The sequence below is a fragment of the Syngnathus typhle genome, linkage group LG4 (assembly GCF_033458585.1).
Source record: "Syngnathus typhle isolate RoL2023-S1 ecotype Sweden linkage group LG4, RoL_Styp_1.0, whole genome shotgun sequence".
NCBI lineage: Eukaryota > Metazoa > Chordata > Actinopteri > Syngnathiformes > Syngnathidae > Syngnathus > Syngnathus typhle.
The window spans coordinates 14502738-14522002 of NC_083741.1; the positions used below are offsets into that span (position 1 = coordinate 14502738).

At 42.8% G+C, this 19265-nt stretch overlaps 1 protein-coding gene across 2 annotated transcripts; it reads right to left on the bottom strand.

The window, feature by feature from the left end:
* Nucleotides 1-2758: 2758 nt before the first annotated feature.
* Nucleotides 2759-18212, bottom strand: usp10 (ubiquitin specific peptidase 10). Of its 2 annotated transcripts, XM_061275978.1 has the most exons (15): nucleotides 17968-18212; nucleotides 13514-13582; nucleotides 12883-12928; nucleotides 12230-12289; nucleotides 9504-10679; nucleotides 8273-8364; nucleotides 7594-7703; nucleotides 7452-7507; nucleotides 7276-7379; nucleotides 6853-6952; nucleotides 6551-6731; nucleotides 5673-5838; nucleotides 5070-5214; nucleotides 4805-4870; nucleotides 2759-4377 (listed from the first exon to the last, which is right to left on the bottom strand). In XM_061275978.1, exons 1-15 carry the CDS (start codon nucleotides 17986-17988, stop codon nucleotides 4190-4192), a joined length of 2580 nt encoding a protein of 859 aa, XP_061131962.1. In that variant the 5' UTR covers nucleotides 17989-18212; the 3' UTR covers nucleotides 2759-4189. The 2 variants fall into 2 exon arrangements, with proteins under 2 accessions (XP_061131962.1, XP_061131963.1); XM_061275979.1 differs by lacking the exon at nucleotides 12230-12289.
* Nucleotides 18213-19265: the final 1053 nt, after the last annotated feature.

Genomic DNA, 19265 nt, shown 5'->3' on the forward strand with positions numbered 1-19265 from the left:
GGGCATTGAAATGTCTGCGCTGGTCGCATGACGACACAAGCTTGAGCGACTTTAAGGTTTCTTTTGATTTTATGTGCATCGCCTGTGGTCAGAGATGATGCAAAAAGGCAAAATGGCTGACCTTGACCCATATTAATGTATCAAGAATGTATCGGTTGAACTGATTAATGGCTTTGTAACGTTCGGGGCACTTAATATCAACCCCCCACCCGCCGCTTAAAAAAACATGGATGTTGCGTGTAAGGTTTAAATACCAGTCGTGATCCAAACATCATTTTTTGCGGGCCAAATGACGTTGCCAAGATAAAACATTGCTATTGCGGATTTGCGCAAACCACATGTACATGGCACGAGTATAACATCAACATGCAAAGGACATTGATTGTTTCTGGACATGTTAAGCGGTATTGTAGCGGTATACATTTTTCATCCTCTAGCTCACGTTTCAGATGGAAGACATTCTTTTACCAAAACGGGTTCCATTATAATAAACGACTCGCTCGGCTTTCATACACGTGGTACATTTGAGACTTTGGAAGGCTTTTTTGTGGCCACTCTGAGTCAAATGAGATGCCAACTTCAAGGCCATGGTGGTCCAACTATGAATATTAGAATAGAATTGCTTCAACGGCCTGTAATTATTCACGTAGCGCTTCAATTTAGGCTGACAGCTTCACTGGCACAAGCATGCGCAATGTCATTGGAAGCACGCTTCTGACACGCATGCTGACGTGAGTTCAAAAGGAGCAAGCGCTGGGGAGCGTACAGAACAATATGGCCTTCACACGAGAGCCCAAGGTTACAAATCTGTCTCCAAAGCTTGCAGCACGGGGCGTCCCGGTCAGGCCGCTCATGTATGTTTAGGATTGCGGCCCTGTATTTTATTAAGAATGGTACATGGTGATGCCATGAGGTCACTTTTGACAAAATTCTACCGCAGCTAACAGACTTGAGAGGAAAGCAGCGGGGGTCTTACGCTACAAATGTTAAGAGTTGGTTTCTTGCTGAGACTTACGTATAATCCAATAATCAGATCCATCCATTCATCCCGTGACGGAACGCATTAAAATCTGCATCGGCATTTACTTTGAAAAGCAATGAGCATCAATCCTTGTGTGATATTGCTTGGTTTACATCATGATAAAGAAGACTACCTATTCTAATTAAAGCACAAACTGTGCTTGTGTCCATTTACGGACTAAAGACCCGTGGTGAATGTTGCCGTCAAGCATGTGTATATGCAGATGTCAACTGTTGCAGAGTTTTGTGTAGAGGACAAAAAGTATAATATCTACGAGTGTGCAGAAATGTCATACTAGTCAAAGGCAAGTTTTCTATTCTACTTGACAAGTGTTGGCGATCTTCCGCTAAGGAAAGCGTACACGTTTTTGAGGACGGCCTAGTTTTCTAGGGGAAGGAGGGGTTGAAAACAAGCAGAGCCAGCAGATTTTTCAATGACGGGTCTGCTTTCCATTATGTCGGGGCGAGCTGCGCCGCAGGAGCGAGCGCACTGCGAGGCAAGCCAGTCCCACCACAGTCGCCAACCTGCTACAAACACCACATGTTAAGAGCGCGCGCCCCAAGCCGACTCAACCTTGTTTGTGTCTGTTGCGGGGGGATTTGAAAGACGACAAGACGGCTCTGTCTCCATGTCATTATTAGCAAACCACTTTTTGCACAATCCTTTATTCGAACAACAAACAAAACAGAATGGCGGAGGCCCGAAATTCAAAAGACAAAAGAGATTGTTGTATAACTCCAGCAGACAAACAGTGTTAGGAGCTCATACCGAAGACACACATTAAGCAACCGGAAAGCTCACATTGTCCGTTTCATAGTCCAAACGTACTGACATTCTTGTTGGAGGAATAAATACGCAAAGAAAGATCCATGTCACAGTTTGGGGAGGAATCACAACAAAGCTTGCAGCACAATTTGAACGTAGGAGATGAAGACAGGCCAAAAGTTTTCAAATAAGCAGGGGGATCCAATATGATGTCCTTTGGTTTAGTTGGCAACCGTTTTAAACGTTAAAAATCATGCAAGTGGAATGACATTAACACATCAAGATCCACTAGATTATTCTTTAAGTGTTGAATTCAGGCGCAACCTGGTCTTAATGAAAAGGCCCTGTAAAGTGAAATCAGAGATTTGGTCGATAGCAGAAATGCACCTGATATATTAACATTTAGGGATTGTTGGGGTAAAATATACCTAAATCTCGATTTTACACAAACTTTGGGGTCCGGAATTTGTGATTCGCGTTACCCTCGAAAGTGTTGTATAGAAAGTCTTTTTTTTTTAGAGGTATGTTTTTAGGCAGCCTAAGGGGTTCTTTGTTGCGTTAATTTAAGTCAGGCATGTTGTTGGGCAGCCAAGGGGGTCAGTTTGCTCGACACACATGGAAGTCTGTTGACATTTTAGAGTTTAAAATACTACTTGAAAATGTAATATTGGGATCCATGACCAACCTGCGTTAGACAAAGTCATGTAGGATCGAAGTTAGTAACGTCGAGGTTCAGGTCTAATACACTAAGTTGCATAAACTGATTTTTTACAGTATTTCAAACTTACCATTTCATCTAATCATTCAAATTTGCCGGGGTTGTTGACAGTGCTCTTGGAAAAAAAATTTTCACTTTACAGAGACTTGATATGGGGGAATGGAGTGCACTTAAATAAAGCATCTAGTTGGGTGCTTTGTGCAAGATGAGATGTTGGTGGAAGTGGTTGTGCGAGTGACAGAAAATGAAAAAAGTATGGAGCAAAGGAACTACTTCATCTTTATTCAAAGTTATGCTGTGACCTGTCTTTTCTTTTGAAAACATCCAATTTAAAGAAACCCAAGTCAGAGGGGGAGCATGAAGGTGGGAACATCCAATGAGTGACCGAAACAAAAATTAACATTTTAGTAGCGTGAACAAACAAGAATCATCACAATCAATTAATTATGAAAAGAAAACGAAAAAAATTAAACAAAAGCGAACACTATCTCTATTTGTGTATGTGCGTGCACACGTCCAAGCGCTGGTGTCACCTACTTTCTTTTGTACCCTTCAACGCACCGCAGACACAAAGGGGACCTGTCACTTCAAATGTGCTCGCCACATTTGGGTGGGGAAAGATCACAGATTGAACCTAAGGCTGCCCTCCCCTGGCCCCCACAGCTGAGTTTTTGAGGGGAGTTGGATGGGTGCTGTGTGGCTCAGACATACTAAGGAGCCACCTGAACCCAGGGGTGACAAAAGAGACGGTAAATGGTTTGAACAAGAAACGCACAAAGTAAACAAGGGGAGCTTGCAGCGGAATCTATCTTTTGATTAGTTGCCATCTCCAGTGAAAACAATCTAAAAACAGGCCAAGTCCTTCAGGACTGCATGTTTCTTCTTTGTTGTTGACAATTTAAGTCTAAATAATTGCAAATATGCCTGTCACGTAATCATCATCAATTTAAACTTTGTGCACAGAAAGCTTGTTATCTTAGATTCTAAAGCGCAATAAAGACTGCTTAGATACGGTGTAGACGTTAAGAGCCAAAGAGTGTTCACTTCAGATTCCGTGTAGCCCAGTCCTCACTGTGTGAGGGCTCAACCTGGATGAGGAAAGGAGACGAGGAGTCTTGGAGGGGAGGGGGGGATGATGACGATGGTGGTGGTGATGAAGAGGATGTTGATGCTGGTGCTAGGCCTGGTCAATGGGCTCATTCAAAAACGGGCCTTTTCGCTGTGGTTCTCCTCATGAAAAAGGCCAACACTGATATTTTCGGGAGAGAAGACACCCCAGCGGTGCATTTTGCAGTTCTTCATCTGAACTGCCTCATCTTTCACCTTTTTTTTTTTTTTTTTTCGAGAAGAACATAAACCGACAGCAGTTGTGCACAGAGAAAAGCGAGCCGTTGCAAGGAATTCTTGGTGAATGCAACTTGTGTCTCCACTTGGGAAGAGGTGCTGGAAAAGCTGGCTCTCAAGGAAGCAAGGACACGAGGGAAGAGGAGGAAAATCTTGCAAGAGAACAAAGTCGGGCAGTGTTCCTGTTCATCATATGTTCCACATGTGTTTGCGTGTGTCACGAGTAAAATGAGGGGGATCTGTGTTGGTTATGTATTTGTGAGTGTATGCATGTCGCTTGCTCCATTGCTGATGTGCATGCGCGCGTGTGTGTGTGTGTGTGTGTGTGTGTGTGTGCGTGCCTACAAGAGGTCAACGCGGCGGTAGTACAGCAGGTAAGCGGTGCGCTCAGCAATCTGCTTGACCACCAGATATTGGTTGATCACCTTCACCGCCTGGTCGTCGATGCGCAGCCAGCCGTTAAGACCGATGTGGAAGACATCCGTGGTATAGTGACCGCCTGTCGCACTGTTCCCGTGGTGATAGACCACTGCCGGGGACCAAAGACAAACCATTTCTTTTTAAAGCCTATTCACTCGTTTCTAACTTCAGCAAGGTAGTAAATAGTAAATTTACATGGCTTGCTGTTTATTTGGGAGATATTAAAGGTCTATGTACTAACTAGTTAGAGGAGACAGTTTTAAAAGTATCTTTTTTCCACTAGTGCCACTTTTGCCTTACTACCTCTCAATTAAACCCTACATATACGGTAAACTACTGTGCTAAGCCCAACTTGTAGACCAGTGTCATACACTAGAAGCCTCCTAAACCCAAACAGTGGCACTGAAATGCTCACGACTGTTATTAGTGAGTCCCTGCTTGCTTGTTACAAAAAGAAAAAAAAAAGTATGGCTTGTTATAAAATATACACAAGGTAAAACCTCTGTTTTCAAAGCAAACATAGCCACTGAACTCACCTGCAAAGAGTCTGTACGTTCTTTGGCCTTTCACAACTTTGCTCCTCACTCCAGAAGACAGCAAGTCTGCATAACATGAGGGGAAAATGTTTGAGTTGCATCTTGCTCTATTGCCGTCCTTATTGGCAGCCACTAACGTGAACGTCGGTGCTTGAAAATAGGTGTGAAATAAAAGGATTTTACTTAGAGTATTGGGCCGTCTGGTAAAATAAAATTCACATATGAACAGTTTTACAAGGATTGCGGTCACTTTAAAGAGCCATACCTTTGCTTATTTCCAGATCTACGGGGTACTCAATGACTTTGTTGAGTTTTTGACAGCCTCCGGTCTTCTCAAAGACAAATCTCTTGAGATGGAGCACGAGGACAGGGGGCAGCTCCTCCAGAGTGACCCTCCGGCTGACCTCAATCTAACACATGGGGCAAAAGCTAATTGTCAGGGTAACAAGATAAAAAAAAAAAACTGTTTGGATGTCATGATTTATAAGCGTGGAACATCATAGCTAACCTAATAAAAAAATGGTACAAATGAGAGAGCAAAGGCAACGGCAGAGAACAGGAGAGAACATTTCAATCTCGCCAAGCTTGTAAATCATCTTGGTCTTTTGGAGGCATTTAACACACCAATTTGTAGCAGCTTCAAATCAACAAATATTTTGCGAGAACCCCCACCATAACAGGTGTTCAAAAACAGTAGAGGACAACATCAAATCTTGGCCACTCGGGTGAAAAATTAACAGAATTGGTTGGTTTGGATATTGACTAACAAATGACCCAACTAAAACTAAGTGTAGAAGCCAAGAATAGTAGCAGCAGTGTTATCTTTAACAGCACATAGCAGCCACATCTGGAGGCGGTACTTTCATACCTCCTGCTTGCTCTTGGAAGTGTAGCCCTGCACTGACTCTCGGGCGACCAGCGTTTCCAGGGCCTCCTGGACCGTGCGGACCTTCTCTGACTGAATATCGAGCTGCAGCGTAAAGAAGGGCTGCAGTGTGGCCGATTCCTTGGAGTTTTGCTGATACACCACCGACCTGATGGACAAGCAGAATTTCAGGTCAGAGAACATTTCAGGCCACACACAAAGGAGTGGCCTTTCTGGACGACATTATCTACAGGGGGTCCCTAAAAAGCATTCACTCTTTGAATGTCAATGACTCGTTTTTTTTTTTTTTTTCAGGTGAAACTTAATGGCAAATGTTAGGGTGCTCTCTATGGTACACTATGCCGTTGGGGTTTTTTTGTTTAACATGTTTAAATACACTAAAATAAAATGTCTCAGGTCGTTTCTGGCTTCCGCTATATTATCGGCATGACCAATTCATTTTCTGTATTTTTGTAACATGTTCGTTTGCCTCTTGATATCAAAGACTACTTTTAAAAACAGGATACACGTCAAGCAAATTTTTTGGTGGTCACTCCAAAATTTACCCCAAAATAATTCTTGCCTAAAATCCACTAACATTCACTAGTGCCCAAAATAAGCATAAAGAGCGAACGAGCAGACGAACCTCGTGTTCTATTTTTCTGCTTCCAAACAATGTTGAGAAAATAAATGTGGCCTGTGCCAGACTCGAATCTCAAAGAACGTGTTATTAAGTAAGGCCAGCTTCACCCACTCTGGGTCTTGCCTTTCAAGAGGGCCAGAGGTTAAGTGTGTCTGTGAGCGGATACCACACGCTTTCACTCCCATGAGACATTCACAGAAACAGCACCGCTATTTTCGTTTTGGTTTGGTCCGCGTACCTAATGTGTCCTCCAAATATGTCAGTAATGGGCGTGCGGACAAAGTCAGCCTGGCGAGTGATGGAAGTCTTGTTGCGAGGGCCAACTTGCTCCCACTCATCCTCGCTCCCATCTTCGTCCTTGCCGGCGTTGTCTTCCTCCACACCTGGCGGGGATTCTGGGCCATTGGGGGTGGGGGCTTCTGCTCAAAATAATACAAGGGGAAACACTTAAGACGACCGTGTGCTTGTCGTTAAAAAAAAAACCCGCCACCTCATCATCTCTCATTCGTTGAATTATTTCCAGCATGCAATGGTGCTTACTCTCTTCCTGAGGCGAGATTAGTTTTTTCAAAGCCAGCATCTCCTCGTGCAGTCCGTTAAGAATGAAGCCAAGATACTCCTCTGCGTCTTCCTGTCGACCCTAGCAGCACATGGGCACCAATTAAAACACACCAGGAATGCTTAGAGTCATAGAAAACTCTTGAGTCAAGCTGTGGGTGCCCTCAGACGCTATTACATTTGTCGTGTTTTGATACAATTAGCAAGAAAATACCTTTGGAGTATTGCAGGATTCAGCATTTCCAGCCCTTACATGTTCATATCTAGTTGAATTCTAATTAGAAATGTGCTTTTGGGAAAAACTAAGAACACTGGCTTCCAGTACAAAGAGTCCAAAAGACCATGTAAAAAGGAAATACGCAACACCATGATACAACTCCGTCAGATATCTTGGGGGCTGCTTACCTTTTCCGAAAGACTGGACTTGATGAGCCTGAGGAGTCTGTAGATGTACGTTGGCTCAAAGGGGATGCCCGGCCGAATGTCTTTCACCAGCTTTTCACCGACACCTGTGGACAGCGCTTTGGGGTCAATGTTGCAAAGAGAAGAAATCAAGTCTTCTGGGGGGAAAGCTCACATACCTGGTTTTGGCTTAGCAGGCACCGGCATGTTTGTGAACTCATTCACCAGCCTCACACTTGATAGTTAAGACACAAAAGGCAATCATTGGTTAGCAAAGCACAGTCAGACTCAAGCGCATAGCCGGATGACAACGTTGCTCACAAGTTGTCTATCATGGGCGTGGAAGTGCACGGTCTCTGTGTTTCACTGTGCAGAGGAATGGACTTCATCAGGTGATACATGGGAGGACATGCGATCAGGGCTTGAAGAGTCTGAGGGCTTTGAGTTAGGAACGAAAAACTGGCATAGGGGAGAAAAATAAAAATCACTGATGATTCATGAGATCAGCGCTTCCTAAACTTTACGCCAAGGACAGATTTTATAAGAAAAATCTCACGGCACACTACAAGACAAAAACAGTCAATACTGATGAACTCATTTCAATTGAGTCAGAAAATTTACTTGGTGTGTGTGTGTGTGTGTGTGTGTATGTTATGACGTACAAGTTGTGTTCTATGAATGGCACCAGGTGGATGCACAGTTGAAAATATTTACTTTCTGCCATCAGGTGAAAGAACAGCAAGAGGCCAAAATGGGGAGGTGGGCTTTTATGTACATGTACAATTTGATAATATAAATTCAAATGGGTGGAACTCACTGACCAAATTAAACAAATCTGGGGAAATGTTTTTTTTAAACAATTAAACACTCAAATAGCAACTTCTAATCGTTGCATGAAAAGGAAAATAAACAACACACAACCACCCATTTAGTTGTCCAATAAGAAAAAGGGTAAATTATGTTATTAGACATTTGTAATGTCAGATGGCAAAAAGGATACAGCGTTGATGTAGCACCAGTTTCCTTTGTTGACGAGTCCTCTCGGCTGCAAAGACACTGGTTTATGTATCAACTTCACATTCTCAATAAGTTCTGGGGATTCAAACAGACAACAATCTTAAATAGGCAGGCTCCTTGCACACTTATCAGTAACATGCAATCAGATGTAGAGTAACATGTTCCTTCTTCCAGCCATGTCTCTTGTGACGGCAACATCAACACAAGAGACTTGTGAATGGGAGCAAGGCTATTCTGTACCACGCCTAGGAAGGGAGACTGCCATTAAAACACAGCTCCCAAGGAAACGTGGACAAGGTAACGGCGATTTTGGAAGGATGGGGTGTGGGGCTGTGGGGGCATTTGGACACCCTTAATCCAACTTTTACTTATGTTATAAAGCAAACTGCAAATAGGATCTCGGGTATCAGAGTAAAATTAAAGTCGCCTGTGAGCCTTGTAGACTCTGAAAACGCTCCTGATGAGGAATCTAAAAACAAAAACAAGCACCAGAGAACATTTCCTTGTTTGCCAAGTATTGCCTTGTCCCATTTTAAACCTGCAGCAAAAATAGTCATTTGACACATTCAGCAAAAACACTATAATCTGCAATGCAGCCAATATGTCAAGTGTAGTTTGAAGTTTATGAATGCTCAAATTGTTTCACTATGTCCTTAACGTTACATTTACAAGCTCTCCAAGAGGATGAACTAGATACCACTTCAGTATGCACGTCTGTTACCAGATGTGCGCTGCAAACAATAAACCAAAAATCCTCACTTTTGCACTATGCGCTTAAATCTAGACAAACGCTGCCATCAAGTGGCCAAACAGATATTGCATTTCTTAACAGGCGGTTATTAAAGCATTTATTCACTATCTTTGATATCTAGATTAAGGTCTCTAAGACGTCAGAAGCAGAACAATTTGCCACACTAGCAGAACGACTCGGACACAGCTGTGTGGTAATAGTGACTTTTTGTCCACCTTTGACATATGCGTTAAACCTTAATATGGACATCAAAAACCTGCTCAAACGGCTTTTAATCAGCTACGAGTATGCAATTACAACTAGCGCCCATATAGCTAAGTTGCATGGCATTTCTGCACACTAATAGGGCACATTTTGCATATGAATGGGACAACTCCATGTTACTTGTGAGGGAAAACTGCACGACTGTACCATACAGGGTGCCCTTTTGTACAGCGGCAACATTAAGCATCCTGATGAATACCTGCAAGCTTTGGAGCCATAGGGTCCTCTGATACATGAACAGGGCCCTGCTTGACCTCAACAGGTTTCTCCTCTGGCGTCTCTGGTGTCAAGGGCGGAGGGGCGACAACTTCCACGGCATTCTTAATCTCCACAAAGGCCGGAGGGCTGCCAGGAAGTGGCTTAGAGTTGTGGAAGAGGCTAGCCCACGATTTAGGGGGGTTGGCAGTTTGCGCGGCCGGACCTGCGGGCGACTGCGACACCTCCGCTGCCGCCGTTTGGGCAGCACAGTGCGGAGAGACCTGCGGGGTCAAATCGTCACTCTCACAGTCTTCCTTGTGTCCATGTGCACTAATGGGAGTGGCGGCCTCTGCCAAGCCATTACTCTCTGCCACCTCGCCGCCCTCGGTTTCAGTAGTCGTAGTAGCAGAAGCAGGAAGAGGTGACTTGGAGCGGAGGCTGTGCGGACTATCTGAAAGTTGGGGGCTCTGTGGAGCCAACTGTTCTGGCTGCTCATCTGCAGTCCTTGGTCCCTCAGTCATGCTTCTAGTTTGACATGAGGACGAAAAGGGCAAAGTTACATTGGTGCAGGCGGCCCCGCTTTTTAAGTCCGATGACGAGTAATCGGGGCTATCACAAGTCCTCTGATTGGAAGCGGCTGATGTGGCCGTCGAAGCATCCGTCGCCGTGGAGACGACGCTCGGAGAGGAAAGGCCGGTCCCCGCAGAAGTCTTACAGTCCCCATCCTCGGCACTGTGTTGCGAGGCGCCAAGTGCGTGTCCATTCACGAGTGGCGTCACAGGCGTCCCCCCGTCGGCAGGAGCGCCGCTGTTGTTGCCGCTAGCTGATGGGTCTAGGTAGTTGTAGTACCCCGGGGGCCGCTTTTTCTTTTTCTTTCTCTCTCGCTGTGCCAGGCCACCAGGTAGCCCGTCCATGTCCTGGCACACCTGATGACTGTCCAGGGCCGACGCCTCCGAGTCGGGCCCGTCCTCAGAGTTGAAGTGGCTTCCATCCAGGGCATCGGCCACCGGAGTCGTCGTCTGTTGAGTCTTCTGTGCCGACTGGCAGCCCAGGATGAACTCGGGAGCCTGTGGGTTCAGTGTGCTCGACACCTTGTACAAAGAGTCGTTCATGCCGCCTACGGGCTTGGAGTCTATGACCTCATCAACACCAAACTTAATGCGTTGATAGTCATCTCCTGAAAATAACAATGTACAAACACGCAAATCAATTAGGCACATTTGTAGAGATAAAATGAACTAAGTTGAGGATTCAAGTACACAAATTCACCCCAAACCCTAACTATAAAGGTGCATCTCAATAAATTGGAATATTGCAGAAGATTTTTTTTAATCGGCATTGCGGTTTAATTCCGAAACTGAATTGACAGAGCAAAAAAGGATGTACTTTTAAGTATTTATTATTATTATGTTGATTATTGCTTACAGCTACCGAAAACCCCAAATTTGCTTTGAATAAATTTGAATTTGTAAGCTGCCGGTAAGTAGTTTTAAAATAAAAGTACAAATAAGTGTACTTAAAAATGGAATATTTTTCTGTACAACCGTGTGGATTCCCAATCATCAAACCTGTCAGCAAACGTTTGTATTGATCCAACCCAAATTGTTGTTTTCCAAAAGAATTTGTAAACGACTTGCCATGCTATCCGTTGTGCTCCTTTGTGTGCAAGCAATGGCCACCAGGAGGTAGTGTAATACCAAAAGACATGATAAAAAGCAGCTCGACTGAGCAGACTGCAATTTCATTGCCTTATATTTTCAGAGGAAGATCATCACTGACTATTGTTGTATTTTCTCTTGGCTCGTATTGATTCACTAATTATGTTGAAATAAATTGCTCAAAGGGTTAAGACAATAAATAAACTTTGATTAGAAATGATACAGCCATCCATTCTCTGCACCACTTATATTCTTATTTATTGAGATGCAGCTGTCTGTGTATTTTCTTCTGACTAGAAAAAAATAAAATAAAAAGAATCGTCTGAAAAACTTTTGAAAAGTGTGTTTAAAGAAACTTAATTATTTCGTCAAACTACGACAAGCTGATGCATAAATGATACTGCGTTACGAATATACACGATTAAAATTTGTTTCAATGTTTATTTAAGTCACACCTTAAAGTCATCCACGAGCAAATCAATGTGCACTTCTGTTATTAGAATGTAGTGCATGGCTGCAGTGTAAATGTGAGTCTCAAAATCAAAACGTGAACAAACAGGAAGTATTAGTACGTGCAAATCAGGAAAATGATTCATTGTAATGACTAAGCAAACTGGTAACGCAATGTGCACAATGGTCAACAGGGCATGAAGACCGTGGTTACTCGCCCAGATAAGAAAAGGCCCTCTGTTAGTAGGACTGAAACCACACGCCGCAATTGAACCTCGACGACATGTGTTAGGAACACACCAATAATAAAAAGAAGAAGAACAACACGCTTAGTCAAGAAGTCAATTTGTTAGATCCAAATCTTCCCAAATAGATGGAAATTCACCTTGGGCCTTGCAGAGGTGAGATGAATTATTACGCAAGAGAAGATAAGATACATAGCAGGATCTTGAGCATGCAAAGCTCACAGATTTGGCCAACAGGCAAGAGAAAGAATACAGGCACAAGATTCTGGAAGCCACCAGTTATGAAGACTGGAATTTTGTTGTTGTTTTTAACGTTTGACAGCAAAATGCACAGCAGCGAGTCAAGCCACAGAGTGTCGGGCTTCTCCACTCACCGCAACCCTGCAGTCCCATTGACTCCATTATATATGGTACAGCAGGAGTGCAGTAACCTCCTAAATAGTCAATACAAATCAAGTTAAACAACAGTCATGTGCATACGCGTTCTTTTATTGTGCCTGTTAATTGGTGGCTTTCATTTGGCTTTTTTTTTAAATTTAATCTTCAAATAGAGATTTAAATGTATTGATATTGTTAATTCACAAATACATGTTTGTACGGATGCGTCCTAAAGATGAACGCTCTTCACTTCCTATTCTGTTGAGACCATCTCAGCCTGGGGTATAAATAGTATTGAGATTTCAAAGCCTGCTTTGATATAAAGTAGGTTTTAGAGAAAATGTGCTATGCATAAATTTCAAAGTCAGCTTTTTGTCCATTTCTCACAATTCTCTTTATACTCACTTGTGGTTGTTTTTTTGTTTAATTAATAACATCACTGTTGGTAAACTTTAGCTTTGGTGGAGAGTCAGTGTGTATTAATTTTCTAAACTTTAAATTAACGCATGAAACTATGTTGTCGGATAATGGTGACAGAAACTCAAGGTTTAAACAAAAGAAAAGAAACTCCTTTAGGGTGTGCTCATTTATGTTGAACACTGTCAATGATATCAGTTGTAATCAAAGTTTAAAAGTAAAATGTGCATACCGGAAGACTGACTGACACATGGCCCTTTGTCGTTGAATGGTGGAAGCTGCAAAGAGGGAGGGGGGAGCCAACATTAGCACCATCACATAAGAAAGACACAAAAGCTACAATTGCTATTTGGATATTAACATTAACAGAAAGCGCCATGGTTGTAGGCGAGTGAAATGAGAGATCATCAAGTGTGCCATGGGAAGTTATCTCGTTTCATTTAAATGGAGCGAAAACTATTCTACAATTGTGAATTTGCAACGTACCATTAAAGTCGCTGCCACTATCGATGGCAAAAGGTACAATTGACCCGTGTATCAACCTTATGTTAGGTATACTGCTCCCTCTGAATAATAGCTTTGTTTTCAATTATAACAGCACAGATGACTGCAAACTAAATAACTAAACTGAGACGACCAGATGAGTATTTCGTGATGTCTTGAAAGATTACCCCCCCAAATGTATAATATGTGCCAAAATAAATTTGAACAGATCCATCATATTACTGCCAGGAGCAGTACAACATACCTGCAAATTTAGAGCAGTATTGTATAGCTGATACAAAGGGAGCATATATAAAAAGTCAGGAAACATTTCTTCCTCAACAACAACTTGAGAAATAACGTTGACCCCCCCCCCTTACCTCGACGTAGCATCGTGGCGTCACAAAGAACTGATTGATCTCATCTGGGCTGAATTCCCCAAAGATATACTGCAGAGACAATACAAACATGAGTTAGATGGCGAGGCAATATTCAGCATTCAATTGCCTGTTGTGGTCCTACAATGCTTAGAATGAGGTCATATAAATGTGAACAACTAAGGACAAAGACTACTCACATTAGAAAATTATTTAAAAATCTATTTCAGTAGTAAGAGCAACTCTTGAAAGCTTGTGCAAAGGTTAAAGCAACTCAAGGTGCTGAGTCATGCCCAGTTAAACATAAACCTTACCCATTCAAAAAATGGGCTTGTATGCCAATTAATACTTACATTATCTATTAAAAAAAAAAAGGTATAACCGTAGTTTGTTCTTGATTCATGAATGAAAATCTGGGGGTGCTCTGTTTATAACGGATCCGAATTCATACTCAAGTTTGAACCTGCTGGCTTCCCTTTAATCACGTAATCCAAAGACCACAGTAAGACCATAAAAATGGCATACATATTGCTTCACCTACTCCAATCGAAAATTCTTTAGAGCAACAACTTGCTCTTGCTGAAATTGTAACAACCAACTGAATGTTTTCACCGCCAGGCTACACATTTCCCGTGAATGTTGCATTTCACTTACGGTGACTTAACACTAGGGCCACTATGTGATAGGACAACCGCACATAGTTAAGTGACTAAAAAAATCACAGTCTGTGTGTTAACTACAAAATTAAAGTAGAACTACAAGACTGCTTGTGGAGAATAGAAGACTAACAGACCAAGGCTACTGATGCTGTCATTTTAGATGTGTAGCTGTCACGGAGCGGTGCAATCAAAGAGTCCATTTGCGCAGTCAAAGCGCAAAGGTGCCACCAGCTCACCAACCGCGCCCCTGCTTCAACGGTCACGGTAAAACAGCGGTGGCGAGAACGGGGGAGGCACACAAAAAAAGAAAGTGCAAGTCAAGCATATAGAACCCTTTGCAAACGAGGCCCACGCACGAGGGCCCGCATTGCTGAAATTGCACTCCAACAAACGACAAATAGGCGGTCGTAATCCGGTGGCTTCGGGCGGCTAATACAATGACAACGGGGTGAATGTCGCGTTGCTTTCCTCTGTAGGCGTGCCACGCGTAGCTCGCTAAGCTGTCTCTGCTGATGCTTTCCACTGAGGATTACAGCAAATTAGCCATCTGCATCATTTTACCACTTTAGCCAGGACAACACACACCTACAAAACAGGATCGCGCAATCATGAGCAGCTATCATACCACAACAATTGCAAATTGTTGGATCCTGAGATTCAACAAGCTCTAAGTAACTTCCGCTTCAGAACTACTACTGTGGACTTCTATGGTTTCCTTACGCCACTATGTCGCTATGATGTCACAGTGTTAGTTCGAGGGAAAAAGAATTGATCACTGCTACTTTTATGGCCAAAAATGTCATCTTGTTGTGGTTTTTGTTACCAAACTGTAAAAGCAAAAACAAACACTTGAAACCATCACATCCCATAAATCATAGATTGTTAGATATTACATTGAAATATGTTCATTTGACCTACATTTTCCATCAAGTCCATGTATGGGACACACCCTCTGCCATCACGTCTGGTTGGTAAGAAGCTGAAATCATTCTGCTTATTTTGTTCGTTCAGCCATGGGAAGCCAATTCTGCCCGGACAAGCCAGAGGAACTAGCAGGAAGTTGCAGTGTTCGTTTAGCCGTTGATCTAAGTTGCGGTAACTTTGGTGTCGTTAAATGTCGGAACACTATGACCGATCGGCCCCAAAAAACGATCAAATTGTTTACAAAGTCTGAAGGGTTCCACTGTAACAATGTGCGCACACCTGCCACGGGGGGCCTCCCCAAGCGCCCTGAAGCATGTGCCTGCATTTTTCTGTCATGTAATAACAGAGTGACAAGAACCACCACTCTGGAGGGTGCAAGGAAGGAAGGAAAGAGATGCTGCCAATTTGGGGGCAGAACCAGTTAAAGAATTCCGTGCTGGGACTAAAACCCATCTCCTAATACGGTAAGCACATAGCAAGATATGATTTAACATGAGCGCTGAGACATGTCTGTACTCAAGACTCAAAAAGATCTGATGTTAAACTCCAATACCACTTTACCAACCCGACTTGTACCTTCCAGCCAGAGAGAGTAGAAGCAGCAAATTGGATATGAACTATGCAAGTGCGACAATTGATCAAAAGCTAAGCTATTCACGAATTCAGCAGCAACTATTGTGATAATCAATTCATAATATAGAGCCCTTGTTTAATTTAATTGACGAAATGCTCAGGATTTAAAGCTTCAATAATTCTTAGACGTGTAGTCTACCCATTAAAGCAGTCTAATTATCTTTCGTAGATGTAAAAAAAGGAATTGGAAATTAAGTAATTTTAAAGCAATTAAAAATAATTCAGATTAATTGATTATTAAAATAATGGTTAGCTGCAACTCTGATACATTCCTCATCTACAAGCTACATTTTTGTCTCACTTCTCAAATTTCATGGTGATGATTTAAAATAAATCTTGAAATTGGGAATTAAATAGGACACATTTCCATGGAATTGTCATTAAGTGTAAATCAAAGCATTAAAGTCAACTTCAAAGCAACCTTGATTTTCTTTCCTTTTTAAACAGCAGATAAGATGAAGGTAAATGCACATTCCAAGTGTTTAAGCAACCCCAATAGTGGCATTCATAACTGGAAATATTAGAAGTGAGGGACAATTTCAGAGATGAATTTGGAAGTAACATTAGCAAGCGCCTTCATGTATGTAGATATGTCCTCGCATAAGGAAAGGGAATGTTGCTTCTTGACTGAATCAATTTAGGCAGGCTCTGTTGTGGGCACAAGATTATGCCACCCGACATCAGTAGCAGAAAGCTGAATCTTCTGATGAGCAACCCACAGCATCCACCACAGAGCACCATCTCCCGGTAGAGGAACAGCTTCAGTTGCAGGTTGCCCAGGCTCAACCTTCCCTACCCGTGCCAAATGCCTTTTTAATTCCACCCTGGGAGGGAAACGCTAATACAGCATTCCTACGACGACTGTCAATATTTTGCAAACCAATTCCCATGCACCCTCAGGTCCCACTGGAATTTAAACCGCCAATTTATTTGAATTAAAAAAACAGACTTGATGCTTGATACTTTTCATAATTTTCATTTAATTCATACGTTGGAGTGCCTGCTTGTCTTGTGTTCTCAGTTCCATTAGCGCTCCAAGTCATTTTATGAAACTTTGCAATCATTTTAATGTGTGGACTTGGAGAAACCAGAGTAGAAGGGGAAAATGTTGAAAATAAAAGTACAGTTATACTGTTTTATTTTAATTTGAAGTCAGCTGTGTTCTTTATTAAAATCTTACACATCATTTGGACATTTAAAATGTAAGTATTGGAGAACCCCTGTAATAAGAACGGGTGAAGCCAAATTTGCGGTTCCACTTCCACAATCAGGCCCATGATGCTCAATCGGAACAACAGCATGTGCGTGAACTCATCCAACCCGCGGTAGTTAACTCTCTCGCAATCGGGAACGCAGTGTCAGAAGGTAGGCTGCAAGTGGACCTTGTTTCGGCTTAGCCGCCTCCTCGAGCAAACCGAATAAAATTCAGAATTGCCATGCGTCCACTTCACCAAATCGCCCCTCCCCTCCAACTTCCACTACGATGACACGCATTTGTGAGGCCCTTTTTGAATATACAACAAAATGTAAAGTATGTATAAAGGCGGAGGCCAGTTCAACTGTTGCCATTTAAGCTAACATGCTAAAGGACATTTAACCCCATTTACATACCTTATCGATCACTTTGAAATGTCAAGCCTCCGCCACCTGTGCAAAGCTGCTAGCTGACTCAGTTAAGTCAACGGAGGAGTGTGTTTATAAAGGCGAGTTTTATTGAAAGGCCACAACTAACTACCAAACAATACACACAAAAATACTCCTGTGGTGGCAAAGTGAAACGTGTTTTATGAAGTGGTGTTCGACAACATGCACTCGAAGAAGGCCCCTAGCTAACCGGAGCAGGTGGGCCATGCAAACACGCAGCACTTTTCAGTGTCACTTAACTCTTCGGTATAAACTCGTGCACCCTCTCCGTTCAAATTGACACAGTGAGCGGATAAAAACAGACGTCATTCCCACAGGAGTTGAGAAATCCGTATCACCCCCATCCGCCGAAAGCAACGTGGGGCCTGTTAGCTCACCATGCTTGCTGGTGCCGTTTCAATGAGGCTTAATGGGGGCATTAGCAAGCACTTTTCGACACTCACACTTTCAATGACAACAGGAGTCTTTTGCAAAAATAACATCTTCACATCCGTACCGCTAACTTGTGGCTTTAACACGACTCAAGCAAAAATAAAAGTCTTAGTCGAGCGTTTATGTGGCAGTGAGGTCTAAAAGGAACGTTAGCTCGCTAACTACCTGGTTGCCGTAAGAAGCCATGCTCCCGGTGAGATTTGCTCTTCTCGTCGGACAAGACAACTCTCCCGGGGAGATGTTGGAGCTCAGAAGTGGCCGCCTCGACGGGTTTCCTACTTCGACATCAATGTCATTTCCCCAGCAGTCAGATGTGTCCGATCCATGTAAAAGGCGTTTAGCAACCTCATGCCGTGGGACTCGCCGTCACCGCCATTTCTGTCCAGCGTCTTCTTCGCTTGCTACGCGGTAGTGTTGGCTCGTGAGTGAACGATTCGTTCAAAAGAACGAATCCGAAAAGAACGGATCACTTCCTACAGTGATTCGTTATTTTTTCCAGTTTATATGACTTCAACCAGTAGGTGTCGGTAATGCCCATTAAATGCCATTATATATAAAGTATCATTGTGTGCGTCTGTTGGGGGGGGGGGGGTGGATTCATTGAACGATTCGTTTGAACGAATCTTTTGCGTGAACCAATTCTAAAGATCCAGTTCACCTAAAAGAACTGGAATGCACATCCCTACTGCGCGGCTACGGGAGGTTTGGCCAGGCAGCGGGAGCTCACTGAATAACCACACATACTTCCGTTGTCAGATTGGGATTTCACAATAAAATGTCAAATGTCTTTAACAATCTTGATCGAGCCAAGGGGATTACTCTAATACTGTCTCAAACAACGCTGACATTCTAGGCCTGTTTCATTGCACACAAAGCTGATTTCAAAAGTTCACAAACTGGTACCTTGAGATACAAAGGACCCCGACTGACTTACAAGTTTTTCAAGATACGAGCCTTCCTTTGGCCTATATTTTTGCTTGGGCTTGTAAACAAAATTTGTGATACCACTGAAAGGTGGCAGTAAAATTCACAGCAAGTTTTGGTTAGGATTCAATCCTTAAGCAACAGTTATAGAGCCAAAATTATTTTATGGTTTGATTATGTCTGTACTATTTTTCTTCTCGATTGCGTCTCGAAACCGGAAGCAGTTGATGATTTGTAGTATAGTGAAACCGCAAACCTTTCCATAAAAAAATTGACCATGAGCCCCCGTACTTAATATGGTTTAGCTACGCTTATTATCGCCGGTTATTTCAGATTTAATGACCACAAATGTGCTGTGCATACATGTGTATGACTTAAATATTTTTGCAAAGAGAACATAACTGTTTCGAGACTATCACAACTGCCTGTGCCTCATACATGGTGGATATGTTTGAGTATCCACCTTGTGTGCAAGTTTCACATTCTACCAACCCACAAAGCCTCTATAATACTTAAGTACAACACGAATTGGGGAGCAT

Coding starts and splice junctions, on each gene's coding strand:
- usp10 (XM_061275978.1), bottom strand. CDS start 17,988: ATGGCTTCTTACGGCAACCAG. Junction 7,704..8,272: donor ACTGGTGCTACATCAACGCT/GTATCCTTTTTG, acceptor CAAAGCCCTCAG/ACTCTTCAAGCCCTGATCGC. Junction 5,839..6,550: donor ATATTTGGAGGACACATTAG/GTACGCGGACCA, acceptor CTTGTCCATCAG/GTCGGTGGTGTATCAGCAAA.